The sequence below is a fragment of the Panulirus ornatus genome, chromosome 63 (genome assembly GCF_036320965.1).
Source record: "Panulirus ornatus isolate Po-2019 chromosome 63, ASM3632096v1, whole genome shotgun sequence".
Classification (NCBI taxonomy): Eukaryota; Metazoa; Arthropoda; class Malacostraca; order Decapoda; family Palinuridae; genus Panulirus; species Panulirus ornatus.
The window spans coordinates 8,912,936-8,934,821 of NC_092286.1; the positions used below are offsets into that span (position 1 = coordinate 8,912,936).

The window sequence follows — 21,886 nt, forward strand, 5'->3', positions numbered from 1 at the left end:
CAGGTTTTCATTAGAATGTACACCAATTTTTCAGCATAATAAGCAGATGTAATTTCTCTAAACAGGTTAGGAATACAGCTTCCCTTACTTCTGAAATACAAAGGAGAGAAAGTCTTGTACAAGAGAGCAGTCTGTGTAAGATGTAGCTCTTTCAGGCAGTCCAAACACTTCTGTATGATTAACTTTGCTTCTGTGATATGATATAGGTCAAGTGCATACATCCTCATCTTTATATATCCTCAATGTTTGTACAGATAACACATCTTTTGTTGCAGAATCAAGATAGAAATTCCAGAAAGAAAAAAAAAATTGTAGAATGTTACCAAATTTTCTAATTCATTCTTTATGATGTGTAAAGGCCCTTTAAGTAAGTAATGATGGTTAATGATTAGGGCATGTTTTCCTGTTCATGTTGGTCATTAAAAAAGAAACTTGAAAGAAATTGATGCATGAAGTTGGCATTCTACTGGGACAATTTATTTGCTCAGGAATTAGGGCACACAAGAACTCAGGCTAGAGTCCTTTACATCTTGGAACTCTCATTATATATGGAAAAGTTGCTGCTGATAAAAGTATCACACACAAAAAATACATAAATCTCATAATGACCTTAAGTTTAGGCAGTGAGTACAGCACTTATGTGAATAAGAAGGGGGAAATTTAAATTGAGGGTATTTAAATATTTTCATCATAGGGCTATATGTAACCTTAGGAAATATTAGAGAAAGAAAAAACTTTTGAGAGCTTTACTACTTTTTTTTAGTACTGAAGATGTGTTAAACAAATACTGATGTATTGTAGTACTGTGCATTATTTTCCTTTGCAAATTACTGTATAGACCAAGCAAGTAAATATTTTACAAAAATATGTCCTCATCAGATGGAACTGCTGGAAACTTTTGGATTGAATCTTCATCGCATTGATAAAGATGTGCAAAGATGTGACCGAAACTACTGGTACTTCACACCAGACAACCTTGAAAAACTCCGTAATGTTATGTGCACGTAAGTCTCTACATGCTGTTTCCAACAGACCCGAAAACTCAATTAGCTGTAGATGTAAATATGATGAAAACACAGAAAACATTAGTCTGGTAGTAGTAAGACAGTAAGACTATAGTGAACTATATGTATATCATCTATTTTTCATCCATGTAACAATGAAGACATCAAAATATTGATTGTCTCACATGTAAAATTCCTCTCTCCCCAGATATGTATGGGAACATCTTGACACTGGGTACATGCAAGGGATGTGTGATCTAGTTGCACCACTTCTAGTTATCTTTGATGATGAGGCAGCAACTTACTCGTGCTTCTGTCAGCTAATGGGACGAATGTCTCATAATTTCCCAAACGGTGGTGCAATGGATCAACACTTTGCTAATATGAGGTCTGATATTTTTTCATTTCATTTGAAACATTTTTATAATCCAAAAAGGGTGGATTGCCTAATATTTTTCGTAAAACTGTCTTGTATGAGTTGTTCCAGTGTAATGAATGTGAAGAAAAACACTGATTATATTTCATTGCTAACTGAGTCTTCTTTGGAAAACTTCAGATATCCTATACACAGTTTATTCATTTACTTATCTCATAGAATTGAATGAAAAGCTTTGTTTTAGTTCATACAATTTTATTGCACTGCATAGCAAAAACCAAAGTGTAAAGTCATGAGCTTAGAAAATTCATAATTTACCAAAATTACTCGTCATCAATTTACTTTAGCTTGACTTTGATTTTCCTTACCATGATTTTCACTTTCATCGGGATATAATTAGTGATTTTTACTGAATTGTCAAGCCATTTATAAGGGCATTTGATGGCTATTTTTCATCATCTAAGTTTTTCATATACAATAGTATTAAGTGGATTTTATTCCCTTCAGGTTCTGTTGTACTAAATGGAGTTTTCCCTACAGATTTTGTCACAATGTTCTTGCAGTGTTTTAGATAATCATAACTATTTCTGTTCCCAGATCACTTATTCAAATACTGGATTCAGAAATGTTTGAACTCATGCACCAGAATGGAGATTACACCCACTTCTATTTTTGTTACCGTTGGTTCCTCCTCGACTTTAAGAGAGGTTTGTCATTATACTTTTCAGAAACTGTCCAGATTGTTTCATATTTCACCTTTCAGTTTTATATTAACTTTGTGAATGAATTTCATAACCACTGTTTAATAATTTACAGATGATTGAAGTTATGTAAGGAATTTTTTTAAATGGTCACTTCCTAAGAGAACTTAAGTCCACTGCCAAGGATTGATTGGATGGATGGATCCAGGGGAGGATCTTTGTATCATTTTTGATGATTTAATGGATGACTTAAAAGAGGAAGTGGCAGGTTGCTGAAAGGTTGCACTTGAAAATGAATGTGGTAAAAGAGGACATGGAGTAGTTGCATCACTGATTATGAGTTGTGAAAGTACATATTTTCAGTGTAGAGTTGTTGATAACTATGTATTTTATAGGAAGAGATTCAGTGAGGAGGTGTTAATGAATATGCATGTTGTAGGAAGAGGGAAGACAAGGTAGACAAAAACTTAATTGATGTATTTCTAGTAAGAAAGAATATGGTAGACAGAGGACATGATGTGTAGTCTATGAAAATAGAGTTAACTGGGGTTTGTTAGATCATAAGATACTGTAGAATTATGAAGGTTAGTTATCTTTCTTCAGTTATTTAGAGAATGAAAACATGGGAAGAATTAAAGTAGATTTAGTGATGAAAACTAAGGGCTTATTTTCTAAGACAAAGTGAATGAGAAGCTATGGCAATTCATTGAGATAGTTCAAGGTAAGGTTCAGTTTGATGTAGAAGCAGTTCATGTTCACTGTAAGAGGCTACCACAGAGGTATGTGGCACTATAGATGAAGGCTGTGGGTAGTGAGGTACAATATGGTGGAATGTAGATTACAGGAAGCAGGTTAAAAAAGAAAGTAGAATTTGGAAGACAAAGATTGTGGAATGCAAAAGTTAAAAAACAGGAGGATGCAAATAAAAATAAGCAAATTAGGATCTTGAGGGAAAACCTAATGGAATAGTAAAAGAAAATGATGAAATGGTAATCAATCTAAAAGAATACTCATTTCATTTCTGTATATATCACAATGTTTCCCATATATAGTTCACTTCCATGAAACAGAGGAAGAGTTGTTCTCTTACCATAGGCAACTGCATCAGTGTCTGTGTATATAGTACATTATAAACTGCAGTTCAGTTCTCACCCATTATTTGATGTATAGGTATGTTACTTCATGTGCAGTTGCATATTGATGAGTACTTCAGCATACCACAAAAAGTAGTTCACCGTGACTTACGTTTCATACCTCAGAGGCAGCTTTCATAATCAGTGATTACATGTATTTAGCGAGCCTTTGCAGAGTGGAGGAAGAACTTCAATTAACCTGAGCATAGCATTCACATCTATATCAGTATACAAGCCTTGTTTGTATTTTACATTTGACTCCAGTTCTCTGATGCAGATGCATATTGATAAATCTTTCAGTGTCCCACAAAAAGTGTGTTGTCCTGATCTATATTTCTTGCCTTAGTGGCAGACTTTATCAGTGTCATCCATTGCAAGTGGGAGTGTAGAGAATTTGTACATTTGAATGGGACTCGCATGTTTATTTCAGGCTACTATGGCAGTCAGCATATAAAGTGTAACTAATTGTCAGTTATTTGAGACTTCTTGCATTGCCTTTGGATCATATATTTCCTAAAAATCTGAATATGTGTTGAGTTTTTCTTTTAAACTATTCGCCATTTCCCGCGTTAGTGAGGTAGCGTTAGGAACAGAGGACTGGGCCTTTTTTGGAATATCCTCACCTGGCCCCCTCTGTTCCTTCTTTTGGAAAATTAAAAAAAAAAAAAAGAAAACGAGAGGGGAGGATTTCCAGCCCCCCGCTCCCTCCCCTTTTAGTCGCCTTCTACGACACGCAGGGAATACGTGGGAAGTATTCTTAATCCCCTATCCCAGGGTTATACAACGCAAACAAAAATTTCTTAGCTAAGATGGATGTGGATGATTTGCTTGATCTGTGTGAAACTAAGTAATCACATACTCTAAGAGCAGCAATAAGGATGGAGCAAGCTGGCAATTAAAGCTTTGTAAATTTAAACATTTTTCATCCGCTGATATTTAGTGTTGTGCACTTCATTGTTTTCAGTTACTAGTAGTCCTGGGAAATTTAAAACTGTTCCACTGAATTTGAAAAAGCTTTTTAGGTGAATGTGCCACAAGGTTCATTTCAGTTGATGTACATTAGCAACAACAGCTCAGTATGGTGAGAACCAGCTTCTGGATAAAAATATGGAAAAAAAGACTATTTAAGAGTAGTGCTTCCATGAAGGACTGAGGCCAGTTGATCTGTTGCCTTCATGATGATATATGATGCTCATATAATTACGTATACACAGAACTGAAACAGAAATTTGAGTAAAGACATTTACTTTCAATTTCAAACAAAGTTAATTTTGCAAATTTTATCCATGCATTAACAATTATTTCATATTTTTGCAAGATATCACCTGAAGCTTGACATTACTGATTATAGTTTTTTGCATCCTGAAAATCCATCATGACAATAGTGTTCAATGTGCCAGTAACATATTTAAGAAATGATAACAGAAGTTTTACTAATGCATATTTCTTTATCTTTAGAATTAGTGTATGATGATGTTTTCATGGTTTGGGAGGCAATTTGGGCAGCCCGACATGTTTCTTCTGCTCACTTTGTCCTGTTCATTGCTCTTGCCTTGGTGGAATATTATCGTGACATCATTTTAGACAACAACATGGATTTCACTGATATCATTAAATTTTTTAATGGTAAGTTCCTGATGGCTTTTTATTATCTCTTCAGTATATAGAGGATAATTAGAATTATGAATATAGTTATTACTATTAGATATGGGAAGAGAGTAATGATCATATATGTTACACATCAGTTTGTTTTATTTGCATTGTTGAAAACATTACCATGCCATTTTGCAGTAGTATACTAGATACTTTTTAAACTTGACTTGAGCTTCTAGCCATAAAGAATTTCACTTTGTATTATGTATGCAATTTGACAATAAAGATATCTTATCGTAGATCATGAATACTGCTAATCAGTTGATTTGCTCTCTCATTCATAGTGCAGATTTTTCCATCTTGTTACCTATTATCTCTAACTCCTTTCCCATTCACATGAGGTGGAATAAGTGTGAGCAGCCTTCTAGATCAATGATACATCTTCACCCTGTGTCCAATGTAGTGCTTTTAAATGAACATGGGCTTCCACATATATATATGTACTAATAAATTTCTCAATTTGCACATTTAAGTGGTTTTGTCAAACGAAGCATGTTTTCCATTCATAACACCACTTTCATATCTTGCATAGAGGATAAAGAATAGTAGTGAAGGAAAAAGGAGACAAGTAAGGAGGGAGCTTAACTCTTAAGTGGTAAGTGATGATATAAGGTTTCAAAAATTACTAATGGAAATGACCTTAATAGAGAATATGTTTACTATGATGAACTGGATCCTAATTTTTTTTCTTTTTTATAAAGACAGTAAAGGTATCAACATCATGATGTAAGAGAGAGCAAAAGTTTAAAGGTACCAACATCGTGATGTAAGAGAGAGCAAAAGGTCCTTTTGAGAGACAAAAAAGTGCTTATACTTCTTGCAGAAATAATTTTGAAAACCTGGATTTGTGTGAAGAAGAGAATCATGACAGAACAAATTCCTTGTATGTGCTCAGGAAAACTTCCTGTATGAGCATCTCATTAAGGACACAAGAGCAAGAGAAGGAAATATAGTATCAGTATTTCATATCATTTTTACATATAATAGCCTGGAAATAAAAAACATGAAGTGTGCTGCCTCATTTGGAAAAAAATTATCATGCAATGCATGAATTTGAATATGTTGGCAGCAAAGAAATTACATTGAAATTTAATAGGAAACTAAACCCCTGAATGAGATACAAAATTTCTTGATGTTCAGAACTAAGCAAGTTTTTAGGAGATGACAACTGGAAAAGTTTTTCCAGCATCAGAGTATCGAAAAGTGCTGCAAGAGATTTAGTGAAATCTCTTGTGAGGGGAATCTGTAAATGAGTACTAGTGGAAGAAAGAGAAATAGGACCAGATGAAAGTGAGTTAAGGCTCAAGATAAGGCATCAGAAAGCTGGAGAACACAATTTATTATGGAAAAGATATAAATGGCACAACAGCCAGGCAGCTTTTGAGAAGTATGTGAGATCAGAAAATGAATACCATAAGATAAGAAAAGCAAATGGATTTGTATGTAGCATTTATGGATCTGGAGAAGGCATATGATAGAGTTGATAGAGATGCTCTGTGAAAGGTATGAAGAATATATGGTGTGGGAGGCAAGTTGTTAGAAGCAGTGAAAAGTTTTTATCGAGGATGTAAGGCATGTGTACGTGTAGGAAGAGAGGAAAGTGATTGGTTCTCAGTGAATGTAGGTTTGCGGCAGGGGTGTGTGATGTCTCCATGATTGTTTAATTTGTTTATGGATGGGGTTGTTAGGGAGGTAAATGCAAGAGTTTTGGAAAGAGGGGCAAGTATGAAGTCTGTTGGGGATGAGAGAGCTTGGGAAGTGAGTCAGTTGTTGTTTGCTGATGATACAGTGCTGGTGGCTGATTCATGTGAGAAACTGCAGAAGCTGGTGACTGAGTTTGGTAAAGTGTGTGAAAGAAGAAAGTTAAGAGTAAATGTGAATAAGAGCAAGGTAATAAGGTACAGTAGGGTTGAGGGTCAAGTCAATTGGGAGGTAAGTTTGAATGGAGAAAAACTGGAGGAAGTAAAGTGTTTTAGATATCTGGGAGTGGATCTGGCAGCGGATGGAACCATGGAAGCGGAAGTAGATCATAGGGTGGGGGAGGGGGGGGCGAAAATCCTGGGAGCCTTGAAGAATGTGTGGAAGTCGAGAACATTATCTCGGAAAGCAAAAATGGCTATGTTTGAAGGAATAGTGGTTCCAACAATGTTGTATGGTTGCGAGGTGGGGCTATGGATAGAGATGTGCGCAGGAGGATGGATGTGCTGGAAATGAGATGTTTGAGGACAATGTGTGGTGTGAGGTGGTTTGATCGAGTAAGTAACGTAAGGGTAAGAGAGATGTGTGGAAATAAAAAGAGCGTGGTTGAGAGAGCAGAAGAGGGTGTTTTGAAATGGTTTGGGCACATGGAGAGAATGAGTGAGGAAAGATTGACCAAGAGGATATATGTGTCGGAGGTGGAGGGAAGGAGGAGAAGTGGGAAACCAAATTGGAGGTGGAAAGATGGAGTGAAAAAGATTTTGTGTGATTGGGGCCTGAACATGCAGGAGGGTGAAAGGAGGGCAAGGAATAGAGTGAATTGGATCGATGTGGTATACCGGGGTTGACGTGCTGTCAGTTGATTGAATCAGGGCATGTGAAGCGTCTGGGGTGAACCATGGAAAGCTGTGTAGGTATGTATATTTGCGTGTGTGGACGTATGTATATACATGTGTATGGGGGTGGGTTGGGCCATTTCTTTCGTCTGTTTCCTTGCGCTACCTCGCAAACGCGGGAGACAGCGGCAAAAAAAAAAAGAGGGGAAGATAAGTGAATGTATGAAACATTGTGGGAAAGGCAAAAGAAAGTCCAGAGCTATTATGTAGTTTTATTTGGAAGAGATCTATCAATTTAGAGGGACAAATAAAAACTGGGAAGAAAATTTGTGATTTTAATGCAAAATTCCAGTGTTCTCCACAATGGTCAAAATATTTCCAGAACTGAAGTAATGGAAAAGGGAAATAAATATGGAAGCTGTTATGATTCATAGGCAAGTGGAAGTGGGATATTATATGATCTCAGTCCATATGATATAATGGCCTGCAATGAAATCCTGCCTTATGTAGTCATGGCGTGTGCAGGAACACTCAACAGACTACTTGCTTTGTTCAAAAAATAAGGGAAGTGAAATGGAACAAACACTATACCAGTATTTAAAAGAGTTAGGAAAATTGCATTAAACTACACAATTTGTAAACCAGTGGAAGAGATACATGTGATCAGAAACACTATGACAGCATATGGCCAGAGAGGAGAAGTCAGAAAAGCAACATTAGCCAAAACAAAATAGATGGATGGATGAATTGCGAGATCTTGGACTCCCAGAAAACCTTTGACATTATTGTACACAGGTGTTTGATTAAAAATTTGAAGCTACAAGCAGTTGGTGGATTGAAAATTATGTAAGTGGAAGGAAACTAAAGATCTCATGTCAGAGGTACCTTCTCAGATTGAGTAAGGGTAGCTGAAAGGGTTTGGCAGAGTTCAATCACAAGGTCACTGTTATCCCTGGTCTATGTAAATGACACCAGATGAAGTAGAATTGTACATGAAATGTCTCTAAGTGATGCTAGAATTGTGAGAGAAGTTATGAGTCTACACATTTGTGAAAACCTCCAAAGAGATCTAGGGAGGTTTTAGTTGTGGTCATATACATAACTGATAAAATTAACCCTACTAATGATAAAGATAGGACAAAAAGAAAAGAAGCATGATTATGACTACCATCTTGCAACAGACTTGTACAGTAATTATTATGTGAAAGGAATATAGGAAATGCACATACAGTAATCATTATGTGAAAGGAATTTGGGAAAGGGACATGCAGTAATCAATATTTGAAAGGAATATGGGAAATAGATACACCAGTTTTTATTGTCTCAAGTTGCCTCAAGTATGCAGATATAGAGATGTCCAGAAAAGTATTTGTATTATATGTCAGGCCCAGGCTAGTTTGTGCAGTACTAACTTAGTCACTCCATATAAAGATACATTGATTAGAAGTGGGTAAAATTTGATTTTACCAGAAGAGAAGCAAGCTACAGAAAAAGGTAAGCAGGTTTGGAATTGCCTCTGTTGGAAGGAAAGATGAATGGGGTAGAGATATGAGTTTCTGAATGTATTTTCTTATGTAGATATTTAGCAATTATTAAAAATTAGAAATGGAGTCATTGAAAGAGTATAGCAGGAAACTGAATATCAAGTTGCAAAGAATATGAAGATATACAAAGTTATGGATACATGGATCATCTTAGGAGTGGAAGCTGTAGATCTGGGCAGTATGAATAAGTTTAAAAGATTACTTGATACTATAAAAGTTTATGAGATGGGCCCCATAAGTGTAGAACTTCTTTCCTGTGCTGCACAAATATTTTATCATATACAAATGACTTAGTTGTACACAATTAAAACACATTCCTCTGGCTCCTTGTTTGAGATACCTCCATATCTGAAGAGTTCACTTTGTATCTATCCACCTCTCTTGTATTTTGGCTTATCTCATTGTACCCTTACCTGTATTACCACATATCCTCTAAACTATCACATATGATGTGTCCTTTAAATTCAGTTTTAATGATTTTTACTTATACATTTTTTTCCCTCATATCCATTCTTTACTCTGTTATCTTATTAACATCTTTATGTTTAGGTTACCTAATTCTAATGCTCTTAGTTCTTACTTATCTTGATCTTTGAAAACAGATCTTATCATCCAGGCATCAAAAGTGAGAAAATTATTTTATCTTGCGAGCTTCTTAAAAATTCTAAACTAAAATTCTTCTTGTTCAGCTGAGTTTTAAGTGTGCCTCTAATTCTTCTCCTATGCATGACCATTCTTAACTTCTTAAATTTCCCATGATCATGTGGTATTAGATTCTTGAACTCAATAAAACTTAATCCTCTTCTTATATACTGATATTGCACTGGCCGATCTAGTACAAAAACATACATCTTTTATTTACATATACTTTCTGTGCAAACTCTCTTTCCGTATGTCACCAGTGGGAACTCCAGTTCTGTTCTTCCATGGTTCATCAAAAAACTCAGTCATACCACAATACTCTGATCTCGCATGGTGAATAATCCATGAAAATAGTAACTATGGTGACACTACACAGCATTGATGCACTCCCATATCTGTTTTAAAACACTATTTGCAAGCACTCTTTCCATTACTAATGTTCTTCACAGCATTCAGAAGTCTTCCATGCAGGTCTTAGAGAGTCATACCTTCCCACTATGCTTTCATGTTACAATTTTCAAATGCCTCTCCTAAATTCATAGAAGCTGTGTATACTTCCTGTACAACTTGCTTAGATGCAAATTATCTCGTTTGCACTGTTTCCTTTTTAAATCCACCTTTCCTTTGCACCTGCAAGAAGTTTACTAATTCTTTTAATGTAGTTGTACATAACCCTTGCCATCTGTACTAAGAAGACTCATTCATCTATAATTCCAGATGGCATGTGCCAAGTGTTTATTCCAGGAGTGAATCACATTGGTTTGAAAAGTTAATCCTTTTCTTGATTGTATTTCTTGGATTGATGACCATAAATGAGTATATTTTTATTTTTGTTGCGTGTAATTCTGTGGCTAAGAGAAAAACTAAAAGAATCTACATTTTTACAACTACCAGTAGTTTATAAGCATCAGTTAAGTCTCCCCTAACTCTCCAGTCTCTTAGTGTTGTTAACACAAGCTCATTTAGTCTTCTGTTTGCTTTCTTTATCATATCAGTGTCTCTTAGTGGTGGACAAACTAAACTCCTAATGTGGAAAAGATGTGTAGTGTGCAGAAATCAAAGGAGCTGTATGGTGAAAAGCCTTTTAAGATAGTATTCATTATGTAGGATGGACAGCAGAAGATAGTTTTGTATAAAAGATATATTTATATATTTATTTATTATACTTTGTCGCTGTCTCCCGCGTTTGCGAGGTAGCGCAAGGAAACAGACGAAAGAAATGGCCCAACCCCCCCCATACACATGTATATACATACGTCCACACACGCAAATATACATACCTACACAGCTTTCCATGGTTTACCCCAGACGCTTCACATGCCTTGATTCAATCCACTGACAGCACGTCAACCCCGGTATACCACATCGCTCCAATTCACTCTATTCCTTGCCCTCCTTTCACCCTCCTGCATGTTCAGGCCCCGATCACACAAAATCTTTTTCACTCCATCTTTCCACCTCCAATTTGGTCTCCCTCTTCTCCTCGTTCCCTCCACCTCCGACACATATATCCTCTTGGTCAATCTTTCCTCACTCATTCTCTCCATGTGCCCAAACCACTTCAAAACACCCTCTTCTGCTCTCTCAACCACGCTCTTTTTATTTCCACACATCTCTCTTACCCTTACGTTACTCACTCGATCAAACCACCTCACACCACACATTGTCCTCAAACATCTCATTTCCAGCACATCCATCCTCCTGCGCACAACTCCATCCATAGCCCACGCCTCGCAACCATACAACATTGTTGGAACCACTATTCCTTCAAACATACCCATTTTTGCTTTCCGAGATAATGTTCTCGACTTCCACACATTCTTCAAGGCCCCCAGAACTTTCGCCCCCTCCCCCACCCTATGATCCACTTCCGCTTCCATGGTTCCATCCGCTGCCAGATCCACTCCCAGATATCTAAAACACTTCACTTCCTCCAGTTTTTCTCCATTCAAACTCACCTCCCAATTGACTTGACCCTCAACCCTACTGTACCTAATAACCTTGCTCTTATTCACATTTACTCTTAACTTTCTTCTTCCACACACTTTACCAAACTCAGTCACCAGCTTCTGCAGTTTCTCACATGAATCAGCCACCAGCGCTGTATCATCAGCGAACAACAACTGACTCACTTCCCAAGCTCTCTCATCCCCAACAGACTTCATACTTGCCCCTCTTTCCAAAACTCTTGCATTTACCTCCCTAACAACCCCATCCATAAACAAATTAAACAACCATGAAGACATCACACACCCCTGCCGCAAACCTACATTCACTGCAAGGAAAAGAGCCAGACCATAAAAAATATGGACACTTACAGTGAATGAACTAGTAAGAGACAAAGGTATTTCAGATAATCTAGAAGATAAATTCATGATCAAGTGTAATAGAGGCATTATGCATGTGAGAGTTGATGTGTGAATGGAGACATCGGTTCTTCTGACAAATCAGCTTCAAATATTATGTGAAAATTGTGTGAAACAGTCAAAAAGGATGGAAGCCTCTGTTTACTTTAATGCTCGAGGCTTAAGTTGATGATATGCATAGGTGAGTTAAGGGGATGTCTGCTTATGATCCACTCCATGTCAGTGAGGACAGAGTTAAGGATTTAGAATAGAAAAATATAGTTATTGTATAAAGATTACTTATTTGTGCTCTCTCTCTTATAGAGATGGCTGAGAGACATGATGCCAAAACAGTTCTCCACACAGCCAGGAATCTGGTTCTTCAGCTTCAGACACTGATTGAAAATAAATAAACTGCTCAAGCTTATATATGTGCCAAAATTATAGCCTTTCCAAGTATATGAAAAAGTATATGTGTAAAGCCAAGTAAAATTCAGTGGTAAGAAAATTTAAGTATAGCTTTGCACATTGATATATATTGCATGGATACTTTCTGCTTCCTATTCAAGGACATATTATCATAGTGCAGAGTTTGATACTGAAGATACAGAAACAGAAGAGATTTTAGTGAAGATTGATTTATAGGTGTTGTAATTTACAACTGATTAATGATCAGAAATTGTCAGATATGATGGCCCATTACTCATTCACCATTTCTTTATGGAATTCTAGTTGAATTTCATTTTGAAAGTTTTGTAATAGAATGAGTGGTTTCATGTTTCCAGTCCACTGATTAGATGTAAATGTACAGAGTATATAGATAAAGATATATATATATATATATATATATATATATATATATATATATATATATATATATATATATATATATATATATTGATTTGTTATTGTAAATCTATGCTGTGAGCATTTCTAAGTTTATATAGATGATTGTATATTTCATATTTCTTTGGATGTCGAATTGATATGATTGTTTAGAGCATAAAATTGAAACAGATTTATGTAAAAATTTTTAGGCTATAGTTAAATTTTGGAAACTGGATTAGATGCAATATTTGACTTATTTTTATCTGTCATATGCATCTTAGTATCTGTTTGCTGTCTCTGCATGATTTGTACTTCATCTGAGTGCATGTATTTTGGCTATTTTTGTGAGGCAATGAAAAGTGCTTACATTTAAATATAGTATGTGTCTATGTTAGCAAGTGTTTTGATTTAGTAGGCAGTTATGCTTATGAAAGATATTTATGCTGTTTGAAAAAATGCTGGGGATTGAGATATGTTCTGATGTAATATATTCCACTTAGCTTTGATATCATTTATCTCTTAAACTTTAAGGGTGATTATACCTACTAGATCTTATTTATTAGCTGTCTGATTACTATCTTTTTTGAATGTAGGAAATGGTGACAGTTGTGCTTCCAATATTTTTCCATGCGTTGAGATGACTTATCAGTAAGCAAACTATTGAACTCTAAAGGTATTACCACTAGTGGTCATCATTCAGATCTGTATCATTGATCCTAAATATTCTTTTAACAATACGATAGATAAAATCTTGTTACCTTACCATGAATATGCTGAGTATGGTTAGTGAGTTTATGTTAGAAATATGATTTTGTTCACCACTCAACCCTTAAATCCCAGGTGACATGAAATTTTGTAATCACAATGTAAACAAAAAGAGATAAAGTCCTCAAATTTTGGGTTTCCTTGATGAATTGAAAAAAGTACATATAGAAGTAAAGGATATGTACAAACAAGTAAGCTAACATAATTCGCAAGGCCATAGCTTAGTGTTAAAAGTTAATGTATAAATATTCCAATAAAGGTGAGGGAGGAAGGATGGAGCTAGAAAATGGGATGAGCCTCTAGATGTAAATTCAGTGCTGAAACTTAATAATCTTTGAGGAAAAAATACGTGTAAAAGTAAAGAGTTTAAACCAATTACTTAATTCATATGACCATGCTATATCTCGAGGTAATGCATAAATACCCCTTTTGGAGGAGGTAGGGGATGGTACAGGAAGGGAGGAAGGGGTGAGCCTCATGACACAAAATCACTAAATGACGCTTAACACTATTTATGGTCATGATATATTTATTATTGATTTATTTATTTTATTATACTTTGTCGCAGTCTCCCGCATTAGCGAGATAGTGCAAGGAAACAGATGAAAGAATGGCCCAACCCACCCACATACACATGTATATACATACACGTCCACACATGCACATATACATACCTATACACCTCAACGTATACATATATATATACACACAGACATATACATATATACATGTGTACATAATTCATACTTTTTGCCCTTATTCATTCTTGTCGCCACCCTGCCACACATAAAATGACAACCCCCTCCCCCCGCATGTGCGCGAGGTAGCGCTAGGGAAAAACAACAAAGGCCACATTCGTTCACACTCAGTCTCAAGCTGTCATGTATAATGCACCAAAACCACAGCTCTCTTTCCACATCCAGGCCCCACGAAACTTTCCATAGTTTACCCCAGACACTTCACATGCCCTGGTTCAATCTATTGACAGCACGTCGACCCCGGTATACCACATTGTTCCAATTCACTCTATTCCTTGCACGCCTTTCACCCTCCTGCATGTTCAGGCCCCGATCACTCAAAATCTTTTTTGCTCCATCTTTCCACCTCCAATTTGGTCTCCCACTTCTCCTCGTTCCCTCCACCTCTGACACATATATCCTCTTGGTCAATCTTTCCTCAATCATTCTCTCCATGTGACCAAACCATTTCGAAACACCTTTTTCTGCTCTCTCAACCACACTCTTTCTGTTACCACACATCTCTCTTACCCTTTCATTACTTACTCAATCAAACAACCTCACACCACATATTGTCCTCATTCATCTCATTTCCAACACATCCACCCTCCTCCGCACAACTCTATCTATAGCCCACGCCTTGCAACCATATAACATTGTTGGAATTTCTATTCCTTCGAACATACCCATTTTCGCTTTCCAAGATAACGATCTCGACTTCTACACATTTTTCAATGCTCCCAGAATTTTCACCCCCTCCCCCACCCTATGATTTACTTCTGCTTACATGGTTCCATCCACTGCCAAATCCACTCCCAGATATCTAAAACACTTCACTTCCTCCAGTTTTTCTCCATTCAAACTTACCTCCCAATTGACTTGTCCCTCAACCCTACTATACCTAATAACCTTGCTCTTATTCACATTTACTCTCAGCTTTCTTCTTTAACACACTTTACCAAACTCAGTCACCAGCTTCTGCAGTTTCTCACCCGCATCAGCCACCAGCGCTGTATCATCAGCGAACAACAGCTGACTCACTTCCCAAGCTCTCTCAACCACAACAGACTGCATACTTGCCCCATTTTCCAAAACTCTTGCATTCACCTCCCTAACAACCCCATCCATAAACAAATTAAACAGCCATGGAGACATCACGCACCCTAGCCGCAAACCAACATTCAACATTTTATTTTGTTTTATTTATTATACTATGTCGCTGTCTCCCGCATTGGCGAGGTAGCGCAAGGGAACAGACAAAAGAATGTATATATAAATATATATATATATATATATATATATATATATATATATATATGCACATTTACAAATATTTACATATTTACATTTATTCACATATGTTTGCATACAAAACTACTTTCAGAGAGTGGTAGTCTCTGAAGAATGCGCCTATAGTGACTAAGGTGACATTTAGCAGTGATACAAATGTCAAATATAATAGCAGGGGATTTACACAAAGCTCACAGAATGCTGTGCTCATATGAAGACTCCTGGTGCCTGTTAAGGAAGTCATCATATGAAGACTCCCAGCATGTAAGGGTTAAGTTGTTATAAGGTATTCTATGAACTGCATTTTTTTTTTTGTATCAACATTTTAAACAGAACTGTAATCACTTGCTGTCAACAAAATTTTTATTTGACATTAGAATGCAGTATTTCTTTCAATCACGTGTGTTGCATATGTCCAGAACTTAGAAAATTTAACATTGTGATGGACAAGATTTTTGGATAGAAAGTAATGTTCTGGAAAATTTGGGATATGTTTTCATGTATTGCTCTGAATTTATCTCTAAATTCTGTTTTTGGTAAGGTTGTGATCAAGAAAGGTTTAGTATAAGTTGTATTAGGGAAACTCTTTTTGGGGAATGAGACATGTTATACTGTAGGGTCTTTTGAGTTAAATTGTAATAGAAATGATAACAGAAATCAGTGGCATATTAAGGATTTGGGGGCCCTGGGGCCAAAAATTCATGCCTCCCCCATGGCAGATCTTTGAAAATTGTAATGAAATCATATGTTGTATACTCAGTATATATTTCTGAATGTAGTTATACAACATTGCAGAAAAAAATGATTGATTTACGAAGATAAAATCCACACTGGAGAAATAAACAGATAATTTCGGGAACTGTTTTATTTTGACCTATGACCTTGAGCCCTCAAAAGAGGGCCATATATAATAGGCCAAAATATAGAGCTCCCAGAATTACTTGTTTATTTCTCCCGTGTGGATTTTATCTTCAGAAATATACAAGTTTTCCATATTCCCAATATTTTTTAAAGTAAAGATAAAAACAGAATACAACTTGTGCTAATACAATGTGAGCCATATAGCTGACACCATTGGTCTACTAGCTACAGTGCCTGACTGCTTTATGAGGGTATAGGGTGTACAGATTGCAGTTTCCTTGAGATACCCAACTTGAGGCAGTGGAAGCTATATAGATATATAATCTTGTGATCAGACTTAAACATTTTTAAGTCTGTCAAGATCACATAGGCTAAATGCCATCTCAAGAGTTCACCAGGACTGGAAATCCTAAATTTAGTGATGATTTAAGGAAAGCTGAATCTCATTTTCTGGCATCCCCTACCTATTGGGCCCAGGGATAATTTAAGAAAAGTTGGATCCTGTCGTTTGCAGAGCCCCTCAGGTTATTAAGCCATGGGATGAATTGTGAGATACTTGATTTTCTTGTTTTCAGGGCCACCCAAACTATTAGGGCTTGGGTGCCTCCACCTTACCTTAATACACCACTGCCTGAAATGCACTCAGTGAATATTATATCTTTATACTACATATATAAATACTGTACTTAACATTATCTGTTCTCACCAGTAATGAGTTACAAAAGTTGTTATTAAAGTGGGATAAGCTTAGTGTCTGCTCTCACCAATGATGAATTACCAAAGGAATGATTAAAGAAGGATAAGCCACTTAGTTTATGTGAGGTAGGGCAGAAGAATTGGTTATCTATATATCTATTCACTTCTCAACTTATACAGTTATGCTTAATAATTGTTTCCTTCTTTCCCAAATATCAGATCAATTACACTGTATGTACAAACATCTACAGATCACAAGTATTCTGATCTGTTATCCCTGACTGATTCCACACTGTATATGGTAGATTTTGCAAAATTATTCTAAGCTGTGATGGAACGCACACAAACCCTACTGTCCATCTTCTTGAAAGTTCCAACTCTTTGCCCATAGTACATTTCCATGGGCATATTTGTAGACATTAAAACTGTGAAAATGTAGGATATTGATACTACCACAACAATAGACCAGATGAGACTGGTACCAAACTGGCATGAATGGTGTATTGCAGGATGGAATACCAACCGCTTATTTATTTTGTGTATTGAAGCATGCTTTTGAAGTGATTTGATTTTCCAAAATTCTATTATAACGGATTTCAGTAATCCAAGGGTTCATTGTGTGTATGATAGACTTTGCAAATTCCATATCTATCAGAATATTTAGTGTTAAACTTGGTAAATGATAAAAGATATTCACTATTTTTCTTTATATCATTAGAAAAGATGGCAGAAAGCCAATAGTATGCTCATGAGATGCAGTTATTTCTGATAATATGTTCATATGGTGTTTAGTGAACCTCATCATATTACAATGTTATTCAGATGATTTCATATAGTTTGAAACAGGCATAGTCCATAACTGTCTGTTAAACTGAAGTCACTGAAGAGGGTTGAAAAATGTACAGTATAATGATTTCATGCTAGGCATATCTGTGTATTACATATTTGAATGTCATTTTTTGTAAGCATAGGCTCTTATGTATCTAAATATTGGGGCATATTTCTTATTGAAAAGAAGTGTCCAGTTGTATTCCTTTGGTATATGCATATTGCTTGTTGATAGATTATTTGTTGAGTATCAGCTAAAGCACAAACAACCTTTATAGCATCACCACTAAAGTTAACATAAATAGTATTGTATTTAACGTTAGGGTTTCTAATGAATACTGATCCAAGCTACAATGAAGAAGGGACATTTAGGACCACAAGTATTGTAAGGCAGATTAGTTTCATTGTTAATCTGGCATAATCCAAGTAAGGATATACAACAGCATGTGAAATAAGTACAAGAGATGAATGGCTATGATATAGAGAGGGTGTCTGGGAAATAAGATTTATATTTTTGGAGAATCTTATATCTATTTATTAAGGTATATTGTTGTATAGTGCTTTACAATTCAGACTAGGGAGAAGATATATTTAGCTACTTAGCTTTCATCACTAGTTTTCAAATTATACAATATTGTGCAAGTTCTTGCATCATATGTTAGTAAGAAGTTTTTAGATATGTCACAAAAATGCAAAAGTTAATTGTTGAATACATGAGTGATATATGTATATATATATATATATATATATATATATATATATATATATATATATATATATATATATATATATATTGATTTATTTATTATATATAATTGCTGTTTCCCACATCAGCAAGGTAGCACTAGGAAACAGACAAAGAATGGCCCATCCACTCATATACACATATACATCCATATACGCACTTATACATATCAACATAAACATGCACATATACACATATACATATTCATACTTGCTTGCCTTCATCCATTCCTGGTTCTAACCCACCCCACAGGAAACGGCATCGCTACCCCCCCGCTTCAGTGAGGTAGCACCAGGAAAACAGACAAAAAAGGCCACATTTATTCACACTCAGTCTCTAGCTGTCATGTGTAATGCACTGAAACCACAGCTCCCTATCCACATTCAGGCCCCACAGACCTTTTCATGGTTTACCCCAGATGTTTCACACACCCGGTTCAATCCACTGACAGCACGGCAACCCCAGTATATACATTTATATTCTGTTATACATAATCGCTGTTTCCCATGTCAGCAAGGTTATGCCAGAAAACAGACAGAGAATGGCCCATCCACCCACACATATATGTACATAAACACCCATATACACACATATACATACACGTACACAGACATTACATACATACATATGTATATATTCATGATTGCTTGCCTTCATCCATACCTGTCTCTGCCCCACCCCACAGGAAAACAGCATTGCTATACCCTTCTTCAGCAAGATAGTGCCAGGAATACAGACAAAAAGGCCACATTAGTTCACACTCAATCTCTAGCTCTCATGTGTGTGTGTGTGTGTGTGTATGTGTGTATCTTTAATCACATGTTTATAAAGTATACTGAGGGAGTTAAATGCTTGTGGGGCTCTTCCTCTTAAACTTTCTTTGATATCATACAGTTATTTAAACCTTATTATAGTTTGCATTCATAATTTCTTCAGACAGCCTTTTCCTTTTTCACACATTCACTGTTCTTTTTCTCAAGAAGTAATTCTTATTTTTCTAAACTTTTTATGCTTATTTTTTTTCTGTATCCTTTCATTGATCTTTCTTTGCTGGATTAGATAACTAACTTACCTTCTCAACAATTTTCCTAATGTGGTGTTTCGGCGGGTTCTATGTCAACCAGTATGTCCTTTTCACTTAAAGGTTCCTGTAATGTTTCTCATGTAAGATGTTAATCTTATGTAGGTCTTTCTTCTTTGTATCTCACCTTCATAATACTATATTTGGTCAGTTTGAACTTACAAAATTTTTTCTTAAGTGACAAACATTGCTCAGGCAAAGCATTCCTCAGTCATAGGCTATCATGGGTGATAGAATTGAAGTTGGAGGAAGATGGTGTAGCAACTAGTCGGGGTTCTTCAGGTGTATGTTGACCACTCTTACAGTAGAAAGATAATAGGATAGGATGAGGGAAAGTTACAAAAAAAAGGAGAGGATTCCACAGTTTAGTTGATCAAGGGAAGAAAGAGGTATCATCATCGTCTGTCCTTGAGTGGCTAGTCTTCACACAGAAACTGTGGGAAGCAGCAGCAATCTAGAGACAAGCACCTATGCCAGACTTAGACGTAGTGAATCATGAACAATAACATCAGCCTTACAGCTGAATGACCAATGATGGAGCTTGTTTAAGTCTCCTTAGAGGTTATTGCAATCCTGGACACTCCTCCATCGTATCATTTGCAAACATAGTCAGGTATGATTCAAGTCTTATTTTGTGAATAATTTCTATAAATCAGAATATCAGCAGACCCAATACCATGTCTTCCTGTACTCTATGGGTTACCAACTCAGTATGAAAAGGCACCACTTATCAATGTGCATCCTTTATTCCTTTCCACATAACCCATCAAAAGGGCAACCCTCTTATGCCTACTAATAACTTTTTTATTTGCATGTTTGTTTAACTACCTGTTGGCGTGCACTTAGAGCAAGTATATAACTCATAGGACCCCATCTGTTGACCATTTTTTCTATTGTACAGACTGTTATAGTTTCAGCATTCAGTACATCTTTGCATAGTGTTTTACATTCATCCACTCTTCTCCTATAGAAGTATTTTTGCTCACCCTTTCCAGCTTTTCCCTTGGTAAGCTTCCTGTTATACCCTTTTGTTGATTTGTTTGTCCTAATATCAAATAATCACTCCATATCAACATCCTCAACACCTTTGAGAAACCTAAAAGTTGTATTCCTGTCTCCCCTTGACCTGTGATTTTTTTTAGCAAACTTTTTTTTTCAGCACAGAGGTAAGGTTTTGATTTAGGTACATTACATGTTACAGCTGGAGAACATCTATCTATGTCTATATCTCTGATGCCTGTTCCAATTGGAACTCCCTCAAAAGGGTGGCCACAGCAACAAAGTCTCCATAACTAAAGAACTCGAGTGCCACTTCTTAGCCTTTAGTGTTTCACCCTTAACAGGCCACTGGCAGAGGGCAAGTCTAGCACAGTGTTTGCAGAGGCTCCTACCTAATGTTCATAATGACTACTTTCATCTAAAGCTCTTACCTACTACTTTTACTCAACGTTTTTACCTAATAATCCTGCCTAAATGTTCTTACCTACTACTTCTATCAACAGCTTCTATCATTTTGCCATTAGGCAGGGCAAACACAGTGCTCACTGCAGGAAAATCTAGAGTTACAAAGAATGAGCTGTGTGAGTTAAGTGTTGTCAGATGTTACATATGACAAGGAGAGATTATATGTTTGTGGACAGAATTCCAGTTGTCCACATGTTAGTGAGGCAGAAAGAAAAGACAGCTACCTGGGTCAGAGGAGTGCAACTTGACAACCACTAAAGTGCAGGCTCTTTCAGCAGATGTCACTAACCCTCCTGATACCCACATGGGTAGTACTGGTAATATACTTACCTGGTTGTTGGCTGCCTACCAACTACTACCTGCCCCATATATGTACAAATCAGGCCACTGTTTGTTTGCTTTTAAGGCATGAGGCAGGTAGGTATAAAAAAAAATGTAATAATGATGACTGATGAAAATGATAATAGTAAGTATGATAATAACAAAATAGTATTGGTAATAATATTAACAATAATGATGATAATAACTGATGGTTTATTGAAAAAACTGCAGCCTAAGGCTGAAAATGTGTAGAGAAACTACTCACAATATCAGTAGTATAGCTATAAAAAGAAAGAGGATTAAACAGACAGTCTTTACAAAAATATTGAGAAGGCAGT

At 36.2% G+C, this 21,886-nt stretch overlaps 1 protein-coding gene across 1 annotated transcript in view; it reads left to right on the top strand.

Moving 5' to 3' along the window:
- LOC139746055 (small G protein signaling modulator 2-like) overlaps positions 1-12,737 on the top strand; it is a 285,630-nt gene extending 272,893 nt beyond the window's left edge. The window contains exons 23-27 of the mRNA XM_071656887.1: positions 880-1,004; positions 1,213-1,392; positions 1,978-2,087; positions 4,673-4,840; positions 12,257-12,737. Of these exons, the coding sequence (XP_071512988.1) occupies positions 880-1,004; positions 1,213-1,392; positions 1,978-2,087; positions 4,673-4,840; positions 12,257-12,345 (672 nt within the window). The 3' untranslated portion in view covers positions 12,346-12,737. The remainder of the gene's footprint in view (positions 1-879; positions 1,005-1,212; positions 1,393-1,977; positions 2,088-4,672; positions 4,841-12,256) is intronic.
- The last annotated feature ends 9,149 nt before the right edge of the window (positions 12,738-21,886 follow it).